We start from the raw sequence: 22877 nt of genomic DNA on the forward strand, positions 1-22877 counted from the left end.
TGTTGCAATCCTCACACCCAAATCTCAAAGCTGGCACACACTGGCAGCTATTCAACCATGACAGCCACATCACCCAAACATATTGCACAACACTTACTGACACACTTCCCACATTCTTGCAGGAATAGATTGCACACAACAGGAGGCAGCAGAAATTAATGGGAGGAGGAGAGGCACATCAGAATGTTTAATCCTAATGGAGGAGACAGTGCTGGCCATTATGGGAAGGGGCACTGCTGAGGCCATGGCCATCAATGAGGCTGAAGTGATTGAAGATGAAGGTATCTGCATATCTAAGCCTCCTTCTCTCATCCCACTTCTCCCTCATTCCTCAATCACTTCTGACTTATAAGCTGCAGATGGCGAAAGCATGCACTTCTTACTTTCTCCTCTCCCCTCATCACAACACAACTCTTTTCTCTTTTTTCGTTTCAGATACCCAAAAACTGGAAGCTGCCCAGGCAATGCAGAATGAGCAAGAGGAAAGTGAAGATGAAGGGACACCGTCACTCAATTTCACAGTCGCAATAACCAGCTCAGATACTGGCACTACACGTAATTTAGAGGCTAGCATAGAGGTGGGATGTGCATATGATGAGACAGCGGGAACATGTACGCTGGAGTCAGGGCTGGAGGAAAGGATAGTGCAGGTGCCAGCTCGCTGGAGGGCGAGGTTGCACTGTAGTTCTGCTGCAGAGGACTCAGATGATGACTTTGATGAGCCAGGCTAGAGAGAAAGCTGATTGGTGTACACATTCAAATGCTTGGTGCTCTGGGACCCCTGCCGGAAATACTGTGTTTAATGTCAAGGAGCATGGAGGAGTCCAGCATCAACTTGGCACAGGGCTTTGCACAGAGCTTGGAGCCCATCCTTTCCAACATGGAACGGGTGGCCACCTCCATCAACATACCTGTAGAGCTAACCATGCTGCAGCCTCTGATGGCTGATTTCTCGGCTTCCATTGCAGCACAAGCAAGACCTGGATAACATTCAGGCTTGGGCTGATAAGTGGCAAGTACTATTCGCGCCACACAAGTGCCAGGCAATGACTATATCCAACAAGAGAGAATCTAACCACCGCCCCATGACATTCAACGGCATTACCATCGCCAAATCCCCCACCATCAACATCCTGGGGGATGGGTCACCATTGACCAGAACCATAACTGGACCAGCCACATAAATACTATGGTCAAGAGCAGGTCAGAGGCTGGGTTTTTGGCAGTGAGTGTCTCCTGACTCCCCAAAGTCTTACCACCATCTACAGGGCACAAGTCAGGAGTGTGATGGAATACTCTCCACTTGCCTGGATGAGTGCAGCTCCAACCACACTCAAGAAGCTCGACACCATCCAGGACAAAGCAGCCCGCATGATTGGCACCCCATCCAGCACCTTAAACATTCACTCCCTCCACCACTGGTGCACCATGGCTGCATTGTGTACCATCTACAAGATGCACTGTAGCAACTCGCAAGGCTTCTTTGATTGCACTTCCCAAACCTGCGACCTCCACCACGTAGAAGGGCAAGTCAGCAGGCGCATGGGAACACACCACCTCCAAGTTCCCCTCCCAAGTCGCACACCATCCTTGGCAATATATCGCCATTCCTTCATTGTCGCTGGGCCAAAATCCTGGAACTCCCTAACAGCACTGTGGGAGTACCTTCACCGCACGGACTGCAGTGGTTCAAGAAGGCAGCTCACCACCACCTTCTCAAGGGAAATTAGGGATGGGCAATAAATGCTGGTCTTGCCAGCGATGCTCACATCCCAGGAACGAATTAAAAAAAACAAGCAGCATCCACCCAATGTCTGAGTGCTGCCATGGAAGCTGAGACTGCTGTCATGCAATGTTAGCTTGATATCATAGAAGCTCAGATTGCTGTATGCAGGATTGCCGAGGCACCGTCCGGGGGAGTGGCAGTGTCTCCTTGGAGTACGAAGCTGCTTTCCTCTCTCAGGATGACAGTATCCTGCTCCCACCCCTGCCACTCCACCAGTGCCCTTACTGTTGCCTGTCAGCTAGCCAGTCCAGACTGCTGCAGCCGGGCCTTCTAGGCCCAGAGCTGTTTGAGGTCGCCCCAAGGCCTTCTGCAGTCTTCTCCACTGAAAGTCAGCAGCCTTCCACCAGCCATGCTGTAGCCACTGCAGAAGTACCTCATAGTAGCACCAGGACAGGCAAAGGCGCACGGAAGAGGCACTAAGGGAATGCACAAGGGTACTTCGTTTATTTTTGTATCCACTGTGGCATAAGTTAATTTATAAATTTTGATTGGAATGTGTATTTTGTGTTGGCTTTTATTTTTGCATCATGAGAAAGAGGACAATATGATGACCCGTGACAGACAAAGTTAAAGGCCGCGATTTTACCATTGGCGGCAGGTTGGTGTCGGGTTGGTTTGTCGGCGGGATCCAGTCCCGGTACCAATTTCAGCCGCTCTGAATGAACTATTTTCCCTTAACTAGGCTTATTAAGCCTGTCGTGCGCACTACCCGGCCCAATCAGTGGGTTCGGGTCTGCTGCTCGCCTCTGCTGACGTCTTCCATTCAGCTGCATTTAAGGGGCCCATGCAGCCTTGTGGTTTTTTCACTCATATTCTGATGCTTCTCAGTGTGGCAGATAGTGAAATGACTGCTTCAAGAGCAAAGGCCTCTCCAGGATTCGATGATGACTCCCTCTATGCTCTTGTGGAGGGAGTGAAAGGGCGCCAAGAGGTTCTGTTACCCTCCAATGGACGGAGGAAGCTTCCTCAGCAAACCAAGGCAGCCTGGCTGAAAATTGCTGAGGAGGTTAGCGCCAGGTCTTTGTGTGCACGCACCTGGGTTCAGTGCTGCAAAAGGTTCAATGATCTGCTACGCACAGCAAAAATGAGTATAACATCACACTTACCTTCAATCTGCTCCCCATCTCCTCTCATCACCAGCATTCTGCATTGTCAACCTACTCCTGCACATACCAATTTACCCTTACATCCCTTGCACCCTTAACCATCCCTCTCTCTCTATGTACAGAATCACTTCACCATTCTATTGTGCACCCCTCACACTCGCCATCACTGTTATGCAATGACAACAACTAACAATGCACAGGGAGGGCCCTTGGTATTGGCACCTCACTCCATCTTTGTCTCCCTCTAAGCATCTATGCTATGGATTCTCTGCACTCACTCCAACATTCTCACTCAAACTCCACTTGTGTCCCTCATTGCAGAAAAAGAGAGCCCACAATAAGAGGGAGAGGAGCAGGACAGGAGGAGGGCCACCTTCCATGGGGCACTTGACCACCGCTGAGGAGGCTGCTCTCGACATTGTCGGAGGTGCTGAGGAGCTGGAAGTGGGCGACGAAGAGAAGTGCGCAGTAGAGCAAGCTGGTGACAGAATAGATTTGCAACCATCTCATTTATATTGCATAAGTGACTGATATGGCATCTGATGTTCATACAGATTGAGTTCTGATCATCTGCACAATTCGATGTGTCTGCTACGTTAATATCACATGTCTAACTCATGCCTTTACTCCCCCACAGGACCATCGAAAGCCCCCCTCCTCACTGTCCAGGAAGAAGAGCTGGAAGACTCCTCAGGGGAAGCTGCAACCTCTGAGGGTGCAGTGTCAGCAGAATTGAGCGCACCCAGCACCAGCGCAGAGACGCGCACCTTGGTGGGTCATTCGCAAGATAGATTAGTGTTGTCACCTGGTGTATCACAGCTCACAAGTGAGCATCAGCAGATGGTGGAGATGGGGACAGCAGTGGAGAGTCCTCGTTGGAGGCCGCAGGGTGCTCCTAGCTCTGCTCAGCTGCAAATGCAGGACTCTGACAGGGTTTGCAACCACTGTAACTGCGAGTGTGCAGAGAATGGAGGAGACCATCTCAAACATGAGCAATGCCGTGGTGCACACAATGGCAAATGTAGGTGCCGCCATGGAAAGGATGGCAACCTTCATGGAGGACATAAATCGCCAGATGCAAATAAACATGGTGACTTCTAAATAGATGGGCTGCTATGGAGGAAAAATGGGCATCTATTGAGGAGAGGAACCAGAGGTACATGAACGTCCCCATTATGAGGACTGTCAATACAGAGACGGGTCCTCATGGCCCCACTGATGTGCAGCAAGGTGCTCTCCAGCTACTTGCTAGTAGTGAAGTGCGGGCGACCCATGAGAGGGATGTTGGTGGTCGACAACAAGTGTGGGTTCCTCTCCAAGCGCTCACACTCCCATGCCACTGTGGAGCCCTTGGTCAGAGCCCCAGATTCCTCACCCAACTGAGATGGCCATCTCAGCCCCTGCACAGCCGCAGGAGGAGCAGACTGTTGGCGAGTCCTCCCAGGCTCCCAAACCCAGAGGATGCCCGCCAAAGGTGTCGAAGCAGGAGCAGCATGAAAGTGAGCAAGGTGCCTCAACATCTGCTGAAGCCACAGAGGAAGCACCACGTAGAAGCACGCATAAGAGAAAGTTAACACACAAATAATCACAAGGGTAGTCACTTGGGTGTTTTGATGTAATACAAAGTGAAGATTTTCATCGTTATTTCAATTGTAATAAAGAAATGCGATGGCAAAGATTCAAAGAGTTGGCCTATGTGTGCCCAGAAATGGAAGTGCCACAGTGAAGTGTCAGGGCGTCTCTGTAATGATGGTGGTGAGAGCGATAGGAACCCACAGTTTATTGTACAGATGGTGTATGGTGTGTTACGAAGGTTGGCCAGATGCTCATTTCCATGTGGCAGCCACATGTGCTTGCTTCGTAAACTTAAGCGAATCTGGCATGGATTAGTGCATCCCTTGCCTCACGGCCAGCAATATGCTCGCGTGCTGGTGGAACTGGCACATCCGCCTCTGCAAGGTCTTCCTCCTCCTCCTCCTCTGAGGAGGCTGTGCACTGAGCCACTTGTTCCTCAGGCAGCAGTAAGCCACACTGCTGTGCGATGTTGTGCAGTGCACAGCAGACCACGATGATTCTGGAGACCCTGGCTTGTGAGTACTGTAGGGCTCCACCTGATCTGTCGAGGCATGTGAATCGCATTTTGAGCAAACCGATGGTTTGCTCAATGATGCTTCTGGTGGAAATGTGGCTCGCATTGTAACGCTTCTCAGCTTCGTTTGATGGGCTCCTCATCTGTGTCATTAGCCACGTCATTAGCCCTTGTCTCCAAGTAGCCATCCGGAAAGTTGTGTTGGCGGATTGAACAGCTGAGGCACAGTAGACTGCCGCAGTCATGGCAACTTGGCGCAAACATGCATAATGTTCTTCCTGTGGTTACACACCAGCTGGACGTTAAGGGAGTGGAAGCCCGTGCAGTTGACAAATACAGCTGGGTTGTGATGAGGTGCCCTAATAGCCACATGTGTGCAGTCTACGACGCCCTGCACCCTTGGAAAGCCTACCATATTTGCAAAGCCAACCGCACGTACGGTTACACTTGGAGGAGTGGATGTAATTGTGCGACTTTGCAAAGAGGGCATCAGTAACCCGTGTGATGCAAGTTTGTGCGGCCGACTGGGAGATGCCGCTGATGTCTGCTGATGATCCCTGGAAGGATCCTGAAGCAAAAAAGTTGAAGGCGGTGGTGACTTTAACAGCCACTGGTAAGGAGTGTCCACCCGCTCCTCTGGGCTCCAGGTGTCGGTGCAGCATTGTGCAGATGTCAGCGACTACCTCTCACGAAAGTCTCAGCCTCCTTTGGCACTGCTGCTCAATTATGTTGAGGAAGCTTATCCTCGGCCTGTAAACCCTGTGTTGGGGGGTATCTCCTGCGGCACGGTGCAGCCCTTTGCTGATGCCCTCTGCCCTGTGCAGCATCAGGTGACTGAGGAGAAGGTTGGCGCTCCTATTGTTGCTGCTGCTGTTGTGCCTGCTTCTGCTGCTGCCGTGGCTGCTCTTCCTCCAATTCTGAGGACCAGGATGAGAGGGTATAAATGGTTCCCATTCCGCTGGTATATATCTCAGTTGAGGAATAGATGTTATAAGTGCTCAGTCAATGTGGGGAGAGGGTTTTCCAAGGAGGTCACAGTGCATATGGATCCCACCTTAAACATTTACAAGCTCAATAAACCTGCAAAATATGTTCCAAAACCTCAAAACAGAAGGTTCTGCCATCTGAAAGTCAGCCATGTTACAGGTCAGCTTTTATGCTGCAGGTGCAGCTGTCAAGAATTCAGGTAGTTGCTGAACCCGGCACAATCAGCTGGCGTGTTTGGCGCACGACGTGGAACATGCTGAAAATGTCGTAAAATGGGAAGAGCCTGGTAAAATGGGATTATGTAGGCAGTTAACAAGCTGTTAACTGCCTTAAGTGCCTCTCCTGCCGCTTGGTGTCAGGTCTGATCGGGACTCGCAGACCCGACACTTTGCACAGTTGCGTGGAGGTGGGATGACGGCGGGTTCGTAACCCTCTGTCAATCATTTAGATTTTCACTCCTGACCCGCCTCCAAACCCGCCCTCTGAGCGCTGGCAAAATCGCGGCTATAGAGTGTAAAACTTGGTGAGTGGGGAATTGGGGTTGAGTTTACTGGTATCGCTCATGGATTATTTTTTCACGTAGAGCCCGGGCAGAAAGGGTTGTCTGGGTTGCAGCCTCCCTTCCTCTTCCCCCTCCTTGTGCTTTGCCCCTCAGCTTTTCGCCTGCTAGGTGGTGGCAAGGGCTGTTCCCTCATAATGGCAAGGCTGTGCGGCATACCATGACAAATCTTGCAACCCGCTCAGCTGAGTACTGCAGGGCTCCTCCAGAGCAGTCCAGGCAGCGGAAGCATTGCTTGAGGATGCCAATGGTCTGCTCTATCAGATTCTTTGTGACAGCATAGCTCTCATTGTATGCCTGCTGTGCACATGTGCGTGGTTTCCTGACCAGAGTCTTGAGCCATGTCATGAGAGGATAATCCTTGTCGCTCTGTAGCCACGCTTTGGTTTGCTGTGGTGGTTGAAATGCAGCTGGCACAGAGGACTGCCACAGAATGACTGCATTGTGACTGCTGCCAGGATACCGGGCATGGACCTGCATGTTGCGCTGCCTCTGGTCACACACCAGCTGCACATTGAGGGAGTAGATAATGAAGCCGTCCATGCCCACATGCAACAAGACTTGGACAACGTTCAGGCTTAGGCTGATAAGTGGCAGGTAACATTCGCGTCACACGATCCAGGCAAAGACTATCTCCAACAAGCGAGAGTCTAACCACCGCCACATATTCAATGGCATTACCATCGCCGAATCCCTCACCATCAACATCCTGGGGGTCACCATTGACCAGAAACTTAACTGGACCAGCCACATAAATACTGTGGCAACAAGAGCAGGTCAGAGGCTAGGTATTCTGCGGTGAGTATCTCACCTCCTGACTCCCCAAAGCCTTTCTACCATCTACAAGGCACAAGTAAGGAGTGTTATGGAATACTCTCCACTTGCCTGGATGAGTGCAGCTCCAACAACACTCAAGAAGCTCGACACCATCCAGGACAAAGCAGCCTGCTTGATTGGCACCTCACCCACCACCTTAAACATTCACTCCCTCCACCACCGGTGTACCATGGCTGCAGTGTGTACCATCTACAAGATGCACTGCAGCAACTCGCCAAGGCTTCTTTGGCAGCACCTCCCAAACCTACGACCTCTTCCACCTAGAAGGACAAGGACAGCAGACGCATGGGAACACACCACCTCCAAGCCACACACCATCCTGACTTAGATGTATATCGCCGATCCTTCATCATTGCTGGGTCAAAATCCTGGAACTCCCTCGCTAACAGCACTGTGGGAGTACCTTCACCACACGGACTACAGCGGTTCAAGAAGGTAGCTCACCACCACCTTCTCGAGGGCAACTAGGGGTGGGCAATAAATGCACCCACATCCCATAAACAATGAAAAAAGAGTCCCTTTTGGTTCAGATATATGGCGGAGTTATTTTCAGTCCCTCCACAAACTCCGTTCCCTAGCCACTGACTCCATCCCTCTCCCTAACATCTGTCTGAGGCTGAAGCACACTGTTTGCAACCTTGGTGCCATATTTGACCCCGAAATGAGCTTCCGACCACATATCTGCAACATAACAAAGAACGCCTATTTCCACCTCTGTAACATTGCCTGTCTCCACCCTTGCCTCAGCTCATCCGCTGCTGAAACCCTCATCCATGCCTTTGTTACCTCTAGACTTGACTATTCCAACATACTCCTGGCTGGCCTCCCACATTCTACCCTACATAAACTTGAGGTCATCCAAAACTCGGCTGCCCATGTCCTAACTCGCACCAAGTCCCATTCACTCATCACCCCTGTGTTTGCTGACCTACATTGGCTCCCCGTTAAGCATCGCCTCGATTTCAAAATTCTCCTCCTTGTTTCCAAATCCCTCTATGGCCTTGCCCCTCCCTATCTCTGTCATCTCCTTTAGCCCCACAACCACCCGAGATATATGTGCTCCTCTATTTCTGCCCTCCTGAGCATCCCTGATTATAATTTCTCAACCATTGGTGGCCGTGCCTTCTGTTGCCAAGGCCCCAAGCTCTGGAATTCCCTGCCTAAATCTCTCCACCTTGCTACTTCTCTTTCCTCCTTTAAGACGCTCCTTAAAACCTACCTCTTTGACCAAGCTTCTGGTCACCTGCCCTAATTTCTCCTTATGTGTCTCGGTGTCAAATTTTTTGTCTTATAATACTCCTGTGCAGCGCCTTGGGACGTTTTACTATGTTAAAGGTGCTATATAAATACAAGTTGTTGTTGTTGTGTTCACATGAGGCACACGCAAAGCAATGTGCGTGCAGTCAATGGCACCCTACAGCATGGGGAAGCCTGCAATCCTTGCAAACCCTTGTGCTTGCTCCATCTACTTGTTTCTGGCAAGAGTGAATGAGATGAAGTTGTCTCTCTTTGCATAGAGTGCCTTGGTGGTCTCCCTTATGAAGCAGTGCACTGTAAACTGAGAGATTTAGCTTATATCGCCACCAGCAGCCTGGAAGGAGCCAGATGCATTAAAGTTCAGAGCCACGGTCACCATGACGGTCACAGGCAATGCGATCCTTACCCTGCTCTGAGGTTGGAGTTTTGGCTGCAGCAGTTGGCAGATTTCAGTCACAACCTCTTTAGTGAAGTGCAGACATCTCAAGCATTGGTTGTTGCTGAAGTTCAGGTACGAGAATTGCGCCCTGAACACCCTTTGCAGATATGGCCTCCTGCTGAGAGCCCTTCGCCCCTCCTCCTCTTCTAGCAATTTGCCCTGCTCCGCGTGGCCTTGGCTCATTCTCCCAGTCATGTTCAATGCCAAGATGAAGCCCTACTAGGCCACCTGTGTGTGGCAGCAATTGGTTTGTGCTCAAGCCTTTAAGTCACCAAACAAGTACTTCAGCACCAGCCAGACCACTCCCTGTAGACTACTGAAACTTTTAACAAGTATGGAAAAGTACCCAAAACGTGTAGAGTTGTAGCACCAGCCAGAGGAGATAATCCAGCAACTAACCTGTAAGTAGTTCATAATCCCTTTAAATAGTGCTGGTGGGGGGTCCTTTATCTTGTTTAGTGTTGTGTTCAGGAGGCTAAGAAAGGGCATAGGCTGGAGCATGGAGCTCTAAAATGGCAGTGCTGGTGCATCATGATCTGCCTGGTTTGCATGGTTCCACTGGTTGTTAGGTGCACGCGAGCAAACCCCTTTACAAATATGGCGACTGGCACACTTCATGTTGGAAGTGTGCGCGCATGTCACGGATTCCATTTTTGTAGTTTAAGAATCCTTGTGCTACAGAGCCCAATTTCGCCGCCCCCCGTCTCTTCCTGGTTATTAAAGTTCTTGTTAATTCTGTTGTTAAGAATATTTTTGAACGATAAATGTTTTGCATGACATAAACTTTAAAAAATAACTTGTATCTTTCAGAAAGTCAGCTGCAATTTATACTTTGTAAATGGATATAATGAAACTGTTTTGAACATACTTGTGCCTATCTATACCAGTATGGGGTTGACTCCAAGTATAGAGATATTTAACACCACTTCCATATCTATCTTCTACTTTGAAAGAGCCTTGGTAAGACCCTATTTTATATATAAATATACATTTATGACCTTCTTTAGAGGGAACAGTCTTATTAACAGAATTTAGTTTTAAAGAAATAACCATAATATTAAAAAAAATGCTAAAAATAACCAGTTTCAGTGTTTTATTTTTCATTGCATTCCATGTCTCCTAATATATGTTGCTATTTTCTTCTAATCCACATACAGTCCCCACTTCATATAGCAGGAGTGTTCCTGCTATGCCCACTATATGTGGTGGACACTTAATCCATCGGATTCCCTTGTTTTTCTGTGCCTTCCAGAGTTTTCAAAGGTCACTAACATTGTGGCAAGGTGTTGCAACAACATTTTTTTTCCTTCCTTCTTCCGTTCTCCACTAACCCCCCCACCCACCACCCCAAACTTCAAATTCCATTTTTACCTGAACTGTGCAGATTCCTGCCCAAAATATTTAGAATATCCCCCCCCCCCGCCAATCAAATTTCAGGAGCAGAATTCTCACTTAATTAGGGAGTGGGAGGCTGGGGGCATGGGGAAAATGCACCACACATTTTCAGCAGTATACTGCGATTCAGCATTTGAAGTCAAAAATTATTTATTCTGGAAGGGTTACAGATATTAAAATAAAGTTAAAATAAAGTTGGTGTTACTAACGTTAGAATACAACCCAATTTGATATAGCCCCACCTTGGGGAGCGAGACCACTCACTTTGTTTTTTCTGGATTCTAGTAGCAGAGTAATTGTAATGATGTAGGACAGTACAAATAATTTTAATTGAAAATGCTTGACTCAGCCGGTCAGGCAGTCTCTATGGAGAGAACAAACAAGTTAATGTTTCGATTGTACAAACTCTTCATCAGAACTGTAGACAGATGAACAGCATTTAAAAAGGAATGAAAAGGGGAGGGTGAAAAACACAACACACATATAGGAAAAGAAATAGAATGACCTACGAAGTACTTCAGTGGCGAAAAGGAGATGGTTAAATAGCAGAAATGATATAAGCTTGAGCGAATAGGAGGCTTTAATTTAACAGGACCCCCAGATCTCTCATTTTCTATACGCATTTTCTTTCCATTTAAGTAATAGTCCCTTCCTGGATTTTTTGTCCTCAAATGAAACACTTTGGCCGGAATTTTCCCGTTGCTGCGTTTGCGGGTTTGGGGGTGTATCGGCAGTAAAAATCCCGGAAATTGCAAACTAGTCAGGAACCCGCCGTCATCCCGCCACCTCGCGCATTTAACTCGGACGGCTTTGAAGGTGCAAAACAAACCCGATCCGCAAAGGCGGGCGAGCTCATTGAAATCATTAAGTGCTTGTTTACAGGCCCTTAAGAGTGATTTTAATGCCAGCTTCTGAGTTTTGCTGCCAGAGCATGGAATTCATGGAGGTTGGATGCCTCGCCTGTGAAGGGGAGGCAGAAGCTCAATGGCCATTAGCGAGTTCATTCATTGATAGCTGGGAAAAGCGCACAAATACTGCAACATTACACCTCATTACTTCCTCATGGAAAGGCTCTAGCTCACTCCATTTTGTCCACAGATTTAGGTGTCAGCAGTTTGCAGGTCATTTTTGAAACCTCGGAAACCACTCTCACCACATTGCTATTCACTATCACAACATTGAGAGATTGGCCCTCTGATCTCCACTTTACCTGCCATCTACTACATCAGCATGGGTGCCGCTTATACTGTCTCACTTTGGTCCTCAGAATCGGACGTTACCATTATGCACATGATGACATTTCACTGGCTGCTGACATCAGTCACCATATGCGTGACTGTTGTATGCCATGTGGCTGTATGAGATGTGATTCTGTCACCAGGTTGCTGGGATGTCCCCCTCTCTCCATCTCCCGCCACCAGCGTCTCTCGAGGTCCCGAAATCTTCAGCGCACCCTCCTCTGCTGCTGTTAGGTGTGTGAAGACTGGCGGGCCACCTCCGGTTCTCTCCCATCTCTCTGTTGTGGGCTCTTTTCTCCTGCAAGGAGGGAAAGAAGAGAAGTTTGACTGAGTGGTGGAATGAGTGTAAGGAATGGATGGCTTACATCTGTGAAGGGTGATTATGAGGGAGTGGGGTGCCAATGCCAAATGGCTTGCTTCTGTGGTGTTACTTGCTATGATTGCATTAGGATGAGGGTGAGTGTGAGGGGTGGTTCGTCAGATGGGGATATGAGTATGTACATAGAGAGAGAGGGATGGGTGGACCTGGAAGTTAAGTTGGTGTGAGTAATGATGTGCTTGGGAATGAAGAGTGATGGGGATGTGGTGACAAGCACCTCAGGATGAAGGTGAGTGTGGCATTGTACTCACCTTTCCTGACCTCATCAGATCATTGAATCTCTTCCTGCACTGGATCCAGGCCCTCCTCACGACCTCCCTGCTGCTGACCTCCTCTGCTATTTCCAGCCAGGCCCTTTTCGTCTCTTAGGGAGGCCTCCTGCTTCCGTCTGCTGGGAAGAGGATCTCCCTGCGTGCTCTTACTGCCTCGACCAGAATATGCAGCAAGGCATCTGTAAAGCGGGGTGCAGCCCTCTGCCTTTGGGTATTCATAGTTCTCACTTTCCACAATAACTCCAACCTTTCCAATGCTCCTTTGACACTCCTTTACCAACCTTCAAATGTGTTGTGTGCAAGGCTGCTTTAAATATGGGTGCTGGAAATGAGTCATCAATGATGTCATCAGACCCGCACCCTTTAATAGGGCTGGGAAATGTGCATGCCTGCTTTAATAGGGGCCATTACGCTAAAGTTGCTCTGAAGAGCGGGCTAATCAAGTCATCGCAGTACCAACCAGCTACGTGGCCCGCACGCACCTGACCTGACTCAGAAGGGAAAATTCCGGCCTTTGTTTTATATTGAATTTCATCTGCCACCTGTCTATCCAATTACAAAGTAAATTCAAATTCACCTGTAGTTTACCCTGTTCAGCTTTGCAATATATCATTAGCTTTGTATCTCAGCTTTGATATCATCTGTAAATGGAACCACTGTGCATGTGACTCCTAGCTCCTGATCATTGATAAAGATATTAAACAAAATAGGTCCTAAAACATATCACTGTGGGACCCCACTGGTAACATGCTCTCAGGCTGATGATAATACCTGTACCACCACCCTCTGGTTTCTATCAGCCAACCAATTATGTATCTATTGTAAAATATTACCATTGATTCTTGCTTTCTTTATTATCAGTACCAGCCTTTCCAGAGGAACTGTATCAAAGACCTTACCGAAATGCAAATACACCACATACACCTAATAACTTCCTTTGTCACACCCTCAAAGAAAATTAGTGAATTAGATTGACAAGACCTGCCATTCATGAACCCATATTGGCTATCATTTATAAGAACATAGCAAACAGGAGCAAGAGTAGGCCATAAGGCCCATTGAGCCTGCTCCACCATTTAATTAGATCATGGCTGCACTTCTACATCAACTCCACTTTCCTGCCCTATCCTCATATCCCTTGATTCCCTTAGTGCCCAAAAATGTATCGACTGAGCATCCACAGCCTTCTGCGATAGAGAATTCCAAAGATTCATAACCCTCTGAGTGAAGAAATTTCTCCTCTTCTCAATCCTAAATAGCCAACCCCTTATCCTGAGACTATGACCCCTAATTCTAGACTCTCCAGCCAGGGGAAACAGCCTCCCAGCATCTACCCTGTCAAGCCCTCTAAGAATTTTGTACATTTCAATGAGATCACCTTTCATTCTTCTAAACTCCAGAGAATATAGGACCATTCTACTCAATTTTTAATATTATTTCTATCCAGATGCTCCATGTTATTATCTTTAATAAGGATTTCAATAACTTTACCCATAATTGCTAGCAAAGTTGAAGTCCATGGAATAAAAGGGACAGTGGCAGCATGGATATGGAATTGGCTAAGTGACAGGAAACAGAGAGTAGTGGTGAACAGCTGTTTTTTGGACTGGAGGAAGGTGTGTTCCCCAGGGGTCAGTACTAGGACTACTGCTCTTCTTGATATATATTAATGACTTGGACTTGGGTGTACAGGGCACAATTTCAAAATTTGCAGATGACACAAAACTTGGAAGTATAGAGAACAGTGAGGAGGATAGTGATAGATTTCAAGAGGACATAGACAGACTGGTGGAATGGGTGGACACGGGCAGACGAAGTTTAACGCAGAAAAGTGCGAAGTGATACATTTTGGTACAGTAGGAAGAACGAGGAGAGGCAATATAAACTAAAGGGTACAATTCTAAAGGGGGTGCAGGAACAGAGAGACCTGTGCACAAATCATTGAAGGTGGCAGGGTTGGTTGCGAAAGCGATTAAAAATGCATATGGGATCCTGGGCTTTATAAATAGAGGCATAGAGTACAAAAGCAAGGAGGTTATGATGAACCTTTATAAAACACTGGTTTGGCCTCAACTGGAGTATTGTGTCCAATTCTGGGTACTGCACTTTAGGAAGCATGTGAAGCCCTTAGAGAGGGTGCAGAAAAGATTTACAAGAATGGTTCTAGGGATGAGGGACTTCAGTTACGTGGATAGACTGGAGAAGCTGGGATTGTTCTCCTTAGAGCAGAGAAGATTGAGAGGAGATTTGATAGAAGTGTTCAAAATCATGAGGGGTCTAGACAGAGTAGATAGAGAAAAACTGTTCCCAATGGTGGAAGGTTCGAGAACCAGAGAACACAGATTTAAGGTGATTGGCAGAAGACCCAAAGGTGACATGAGGAAAAACTTTTTTATGCAGCGAGTGGTTATGATCTGGAATGCACTGCCTGAAAGGGTGGTGGAGGCAGATTCAATCATGGCTTTCAAAAGGGAGTTGGATAAGTGCTTGAAGGATCAAAAATTGCGGGGCTACGGGGAAAGGGCGGGGAGTGGGACTAGCTGAAATGCTCTTTCAGAGAGAGGGCACGAGCTTGACAGCCTGAATGGCCTCCTTCTGTGCTGTAACCATTCTATGATTCTATGGGCTAGAAATTCATTATAGCCCAGGAATGGGTGGTATCATTAGAAAAGTTGGAGGATTAGCATCAGGTGCTAATGCTTCAGACTGCAAGCAAAATTCATTCTCACTGTTTCTAAAAGCTTCCCTACTACTAAACGGACTGGCCTGTAGTTGCTGGGTTTTTCTTTACACCTTTTTTGAACAAGGGTGTAACATTTGCAATTCTCCAGTCCTCTGGCACCACCCCGTTTCGAAGGAGGATTGGAAGATTATGGCTCGTACCTCCGTGATTTCTTCCTTCACTTCCCTCAGCATCCTAGGATGCATCACATCTGGTCCTGGTGTATATCTACTTTAAGTACAGCCAGCCTTTCTAGTACCTCCTCTTTATCAATTTTTGTCCCATCCAGTATATTCTCTACCTCATCCTTCACTATGTCTATGGCAGCATCTTCTTCCTTGGTGAAGACAGATGCAAAGTACTCATTTAGCACCTCAGCCATACCCTCTGCCTCCATGCGTAGGTCTCCTTTTTGGTCCCTAATCGGCCCCACTCCTCTTATTACCCATTTACTATTTATATGCCTATAGAAGACTTTTGGATTACCTTTGATGTTAGCTACCATTCTATTCTCATACCCTCTCTTTGCCTCTCTTATTTTCCTTTTCACTTATCCTCTGAACTTTCTATATTTAGCCTGATTCTCAGATGTATTCTTGACCTGACATCTGCCATACATGCTCTTTTTCTGCTTCATCTTACTCTCTCTTTCGTCATCCAGGGAGCTCTGACTTTAGTTGCCCTACTTTTCCCCCTGGTGGGAATGTACCTCAACTGTACCCAAACTATTTCCTCTTTAAAGGCAGTCCATTGTTCCATTACAGTTTTGCCTGCCAATCTTTGACTCCAATTTACCCAGGCCAGATCTGTTCTCATCCCACTGAAATTGGCCTTCCTCCAATTAAGTATTTTCACTCTAGATTGCTCCCTGTCCTTTTTCATAGCTAATCTAAACCTTATGATACTATGATCACTGTTCCCTAAATGTTCACCTACTGACACTTGCTCCACTTGACCTACTTCGTTCCCCAGGACCAGATCCAGCAATGCCTCCCTCCTCGTTGGGCTGGAAACGTACTGATCAAGAAAGTTCTGAACACACTTCAGAAATTCTTCTGCCTCTCTGCTCTTTACACTATTACTATCCCAGTCTATATTAGGATAGTTGAAGTCCCCCATTATCACTACTCTATAGATCTTGCATCTCTCTGTAATTTCTCTGCAAATTTGCTCCTCCATATTTTTCCCACTAGTTAGTGGCCTATAAAATACACCTAGTAGTGTAATGGCACCTCTATTATTTCTTAACTCTAGCCATATAGATTATGTCCTTGACCCCTCCAGGACATCCTCTCTCTCCAGCACTGTAACATTCTCCTTAACCAATACTGCCACACCACCTCCTATCTTCCCTTCCCTATCTTTCTTGAACACCTCATATCCAGGAATATTTAATACCCAATCATGCCCTTTTTTGAGCCAGGTCTCCGTTATTGCCACAACATCATATTCCCATGTGGCTATTTGCACCACTAGCTCACCGACCTTGCTTACTATGCTTCATGCGTTCACATACATACACTGTAAACCTACCTTAGACCATCCTGTGCGCGCTCTTAGTCTGACCCCACCTAATACCTTACTATTTCTTACTTTAGTGCTGTCCATCTCTCCCAATCCTTTGTGCCCTTTGTTTTTCCTTTCTAATGCTACATCCTGGTGCCCATCCCCCTGCCAACTTAGTTTAAACCCTCCCCAACAGCACTAGCAAACCTCCCCGCGAGGATATTGGTTCCGGCTCTGTTGAGGTGCAACCAGTCCGGCCTGTACAGGTCCCACCTCCCCCAGAACTGACTCCAATGCCCCAGGAATCTGAAGCCCTCCCTCCTGCACCATCTCTCCAGCCACGCATTCATCTGCTCTATCTTCCTATTTCTATACTCATTCGTGCTTGGCACCGGGAGTAATCCAGAGGTTACTCCCGACCTCTGGCTGTTCACTCTACCCCCTCAGAATGTTCTGCAGCCACTCAGTGACATCCTTAACCCTGGCACCAGGGAGGCAACATACCATCCTGGAGTCATGTCTGCGGCCGCAGAAACGCCTGTCTGCCCCCCTAACTATCGAATCCCCTACCACTATTGCTTTCCCTATCTTCCTCCTCTGCCCCTGTACAGCTGAGCCACCCGTGGTGCATTGGACTTGGCTCTGGCTGTACACCCCAGAGGAACCATCGCCTTCACCAGTACTCAGAACAGAATACTGGTTGGAGAGCGAAATGCACTCAGGGGTCTCCTGCACTACCTGTCTGGTTCTCCTCTTCGGTCACCTTATCTGAGAAAGGATGTTCTTGCCATGGAGGGAGTGCAGTGAAGATTCACCAGACTGATACCTGGAATGGTAGGAATGACATATGAGGAGAGATTGGGTCGATTAGGCTTGTATTCGCTAGAGTTTAGAAGAATGAGAGGGGATCTCATTGAAACTTATAAAATTCTAACAGGACTAGACAGACTAGATGCAGGAAGGATGTTCCCGATGGCGGGGGAGTCCAGAACCAGGGGTCAAAGTCTAAGGTATAAGGGGTAAGCAATTTAGGACTGAGATGAGGAGGAATTTCTTCACCCAGAGAGTGGTGAACCTGTGGAATTCTCTACCACACAAGGCAGTTGAGGCCAATTCATTAAATATATTCAAGAAGGAGTTCGATATATTTCTTAAGGCTAAAGGGATCAAGGGATATGGGGAGAAAGCAGGGACAGGGTACTGAATTTGGATGATCAGCCATGATCTCATTAAATGGCAGAACAGGCTCGAGGAGCCGAATGGCCTACACCTGCTCCTATCTTCTATGTTTCTATGTCTGGTGGCCACCCATTCCCCCTCTGCCTGCACACTCCTTAGCTGCGGGGTGACGACCTCCTGAAACGTGCTATCCACGTAGCTCTCAGCCTCGCGGATGCACCGCAGTGATGCTAGCTGCTATTCACACTCCGAAACCCGGAGCTCGAGCTCCTCCAGCTGACGACACCTCCTGCACACGTGATTGTCCAGGACACGGGAAGCGTCCTGGAGTTCCCACATGACACAGGATGTGCATTCCGCTGGACCGAGCTGCCCTGCTATGCCTTTATTTATTCGACTATTAACTAACTTTACAGAAACTTAAGACTAAGATGTATCTAATTCAAGTTATTCATATAATATAGTATTAACAGTTACTAATTTAATAGAGTATTAACATTTACTAATCTCCAAGCTCATGCTTTATCCCTAACCAGCTATTTAACCCTAACATGAAGAGAAAAAATATGGCGTGACCTTTACCAACCAATCAGTTACCAGCTATCCTGTGACATCACTCCTTGTGTTCTTTTGAATTGCCGCTCAGCTCCCTTTATGCCGCTGCCGTGGCTCCTGCTCACGCTCCCTTCCTGGGCCTTCTCCGCCTCTCCCTTTATGCTGCCTCCACTGCCGCCGCTCCTGCTCGGGTCCATGCTCTGCCCTGGGCCTTCTCCGCCTCTCCCTTTATGCTGCCTCCACTGCCGCTGCTCCTGCTCGGGTCCGTGCTCTGTCCTGGGCCTTCTCCGCCTCTCCCTTTATGCTGCTTCCACTCCCGCTCAGGTCCCGCTCTGCCCTGGGCCTTCTCCACCTCTCCCTTTATGCTGCCTCCATTGCCGCCGCTCCTGCTCGGGTCCGTGCTCTGTCCTGGGCCTTCTCCGCCTCTCCCTTTATACTGCCTCCGCTGCCGCCGCTCCTGCTCAGGTCCATGCTCTGCCCTGGGCCTTCTCCACCTCTCCCTTTATGCTGCCTCCACTGCCGCCGCTCCTGCTCAGGTCCATGCTCTGCCCTGGGCCTTCTCCGCCTCTCCCTTTATGCTGCCTCCACTGCCGCTGCTCCTGCTCGGGTCCGTGCTCTGTCCTGGGCCTTCTCCGCCTCTCCCTTTATGCTGCTTCCACTCCCGCTCAAGTCCCGCTCTGCCCTGGGCCTTCTCCACCTCTCCCTTTATGCTGCCTCCATTGCCGCCGCTCCTGCTCGGGTCCGTGCTCTGTCCTGGGCCTTCTCCGCCTCTCCCTTTATACTGCCTCCGCTGCCGCCGCTCCTGCTCAGGTCCATGCTCTGCCCTGGGCCTTCTCCACCTCTCCCTTTATGCTGCCTCCACTGCCGCCACTCCTGCTCGGGTCCGTGCTCTGTCCTGGGCCTTCTCCGCCTCTCCCTCTATACTGCCTCCACTGCCGCCACTCCTGCTCGGGTCCGTGCTCTGTCCTGGGCCTTCTCCGCCTCTCCCTTTATGCTGCCTCCACTGCCGCCGCTCCTGCTCGGGTCCGCACTCTGTCCTGGGCCTTCTCCGTCTCTCCCTTTATGCTGCTTCCACTCCTGCTCAGGTCCCGCTCTGTCCTGGGCCTTCTCCACCTCTACTTTTATGCTGCCTCCGCTGCTGCCACTCCCACTCAGATCCGCACTCTGTCCTGGGCCTTCTCCGTCTCTCCCTTTATGCTGCTGCTGCTGCCTCCGCTCACACTGAGGTCCACGCTCATGATAAACCAACAGCACATTCAAGAAAAGTACAGAAATGGTTCAGTTTGACCTAGTCTCTATAAATACAGAATTGTTTTCTAGTTTGGATGCTGTCACAATGACAGATTATTTGATTAAAATATGCATAAATCTTGAATTTCCATTTTATTTATACATTTCTCTATCTTTGGTTGCTAAAATATAAAATAAAGTTATTCCCATAAAAACAATATTATTGATGTAAAATAATATAAGTACAGTATGAGCAACACCATGATTGCCAATGGTGTGGAGATGCCGGTGTTGGACTGGGGTGGACAAATGTAAGAAGTCACACAACACCAGGTTATAGTCCAACAGTTTTATTTGAAATCACAAGCTTTCGGAGCGCTGCTCCTTCGTCAGGTGAAGTGGAGAGATGCATAAAGACACAGCTTATATAGTCAGAGAATAATGTCAGATGATTACAGGTAATCAGTTAGAAAGATTACCTGTAATCATCTGGCATTATTCTCTGACTATATAATCTGTGTCTATAGGCATCTCTCCACTTCACCTGACGAAGGAGCAGCGCTCCGAAACCTGGTGTTGTGTGACTTCTTACATGATTGCCAATGTCAGTCAGATATTTCGTTTTTATGATATTCAAGAACAACAATTGTGAACTGTATCTGCTCTGTGACTGATTACATCTGCATTTATCTGCAATTATGTACTGATTACATCTGCATTTAACATATATTCCAAAATTGCTGCTCAATATGCTATTTCCTATTGTTTAATTTTTTTTTAAATCCATTGATTTCCTAAAACCTAGATTAGTGGCTAGACATTTTCTACACATTACATTTATCCTCAGTAAAAGTTATAGTGGACAGATATGTATGTATACATAAGGCATGAAAGAACTTTTAGCCATACAAATTTTAATCTATTTAACCAGCATTTGTTACTAAAATTGTAATATTAGTTTGTATTTATTTTATTTATTATTTCACCTAGGTACAGGATAAGACTGCATGGCGTCTGTCTGTCCCTAGAGAAAAGATTATAGCTGCTACAGGTAATTTTTAGGGGATGATGGGCTGATGTATTTGCTCAGGTGAAAGAATTCAGTTTGGGGAATTTTTCTACTTGTTAAATTCAGTGTCTGGATCAAGCACTGTTAGGCTAGATTTAATACAGGACCAAGACTAAATGCAAGTTAATATCTCCCTTTACTCTTTCCAAACAATGCCCCTTAACCCTTGTACTGGCCACAGTTTCAGGGAAACAACTGTCTCCCATATTGGTTTTGTAAGCTTTTACTTCACATACTGTGACACTGCATGTGTTATTGTGGGCCTGGGAGTGTGTGCTCATCCCTTTTCCCGTCCTACAAATGTCAGCACTGAATGTTTCAGACATAGGAACAGCAATAGGCCATTCAGCCCATCGAGCCTGTTCCACCATTAGATCATGGCTGATCTATATCTTAACTCCATCTACCCGCTTTAGTTCTGTAACCCTCAATACCCTTGCCTAACAAACATCTATCAATCTCAGTTTTGAAATTTTCAATTGATCTAGCCTCAACAGCTTTTTGGGGGAGAGAGTTCCAGATTTCCACTATCCTTTGTGTGAAGAAGTGCTTTCTGACATCACCCCTGAACGGCCTAGTCTTAATTTTAATGGTTTGCCCCCTTGTTCTGGACTCTCCCACCAGAGGAAATAGTTTCTATCTACTGGATCAAATCCTTTAATCATCTGATATACTTCAATTAGATCACCCCTTAATCTTCTATATGCAGGGGAATACAAGCCTAGTCTATGCAATCTGTCTTCATAATTTAACCCTTTTAGCTCCGGTATCATTCTGGTGAATCTGCGCTGCAGAGGTTGGGGATGGCATTAAAAGGGAAATGAGAGAAGCGTGCAATAAGGGCACAGCAGTCATCATGGGTGACTTTAATCTACATATAGATTGGGCTAACCAAATTAGTAACAATACTGTGGAGGAGGAATTCCTGGAGTGTATACGGGATGGTTTCCTGGACCAATATGTCGAGGAACCAACTAGGGATCAGGCCATCTTAGACTGGGTATTATGCAATGAGAAAGGATTAATTAGCAATCTTGTTGTGCGAGGCCCCTTGGGGCGGAGCGATCATAATATGATAGAATTCTTCATTAAGATGGAGAGTGAAGTAGTTGACTCAGAGCCGAAGGTCCTGAATTTAAATAAAGGGAACTATGATGGTATGAGACGCGAGTTGGGTAGGATTGATTGGGTAATGTCACTCAAAGGGTTGACGGTGGATAGGCAATGGCAAACATTCAAAGATCGCATGGATGAACTACAGAATTTGTTTATCCCAGTTTGGCATAAAAATAAATCAAAAAAGGTGACTCAACCGTGGCTAACAAGGGATTAGGAATAACATAAGATCCAAAGAGAGGATATATAAATTGGCCAAAAAAAGCAGCAAACCTGAGGATTGGGAGCAGTTTAGGATTCAGCAAAGGAGGACAAAGGGATTAATTAAGAGGGGGAAAATAGATTATGAAAGTAAGCTTGCAGGGAACATAAAAACTGACTGTAAAAGCTTTTATAGATATGTGAAGAGAAAAAGATTGGTGAAGTCAAGCGTAGGTCCCTTACAGTCAGAATCAGGGGAATTTATAATGGGGAACAAAGAAATGGCAGACCAATTAAATACATATTTTGGTTCTGTCTTCACAAAGGAGGACACAAATAACCTCCCAGAGATGTCGGGGAACATAGGGACTAATGAGAGGGAGGAACTGAAAGAAATCAGTATTTGTAGGGAAATGGTGTTGGGGAAGTTGACGGGATTGAAGGCCGATAAATCCCCAGGGCCTGATAATCTACATCCTAGGTATTATGTCCGTGAATGATTGAGACACGGACAGCAGGAGTTGAACAAAACAAGTCTTTACTGATGAAGTCAATCGGGAAACTGAAACTACAGAGGCTCACTAGCGCCTTTTATACAGGGGTGGTCACTGCCGGTACTGCAGTCTGAGACCAGTTATTCTCTTAAAGGTACATACACAACAATTCCTTCCCTTTTAGATAAACAGTACATAACATTCATTTAACAACTAAATGATAACTAATTACAATCACAATTACGGTTGCTAGATACATTGGTTAAGTTTAAGCAATTATAAGTTCAGTCTTTGAGGAGGCTTCCTGATTCTGTCTGGATAACGCCTCTTTGGGGTATCAGGTTCTTCTGGCAAGGTTGAGTCGGGATTAATGTCGTTGTTTGGTTCATCTGCTTCCAATATCACCGATTCTGCTGTAGCTGCAATTGGTACGTCGATTTCATTGCCAGGTGTATCAGATC

General features: G+C 47.2%; 1 protein-coding gene across 1 annotated transcript in view; it reads left to right on the forward strand.

Moving 5' to 3' along the window:
* Positions 1 to 22877, forward strand: part of LOC147109109 (cation channel sperm-associated auxiliary subunit beta-like) — a 556551-nt gene that overhangs the window by 50578 nt on the left and 483096 nt on the right. The window contains exons 3-4 of the mRNA XM_086002719.1: positions 9871 to 10020; positions 20527 to 20587. Of these exons, the coding sequence (XP_085858845.1) occupies positions 9871 to 10020; positions 20527 to 20587 (211 nt within the window). The remainder of the gene's footprint in view (positions 1 to 9870; positions 10021 to 20526; positions 20588 to 22877) is intronic.

Source organism: Somniosus microcephalus, chromosome 12, assembly GCF_052327205.1.
Source record: "Somniosus microcephalus isolate GS21.2 chromosome 12, FLI_Smic_1.0, whole genome shotgun sequence".
NCBI lineage: Eukaryota > Metazoa > Chordata > Chondrichthyes > Squaliformes > Somniosidae > Somniosus > Somniosus microcephalus.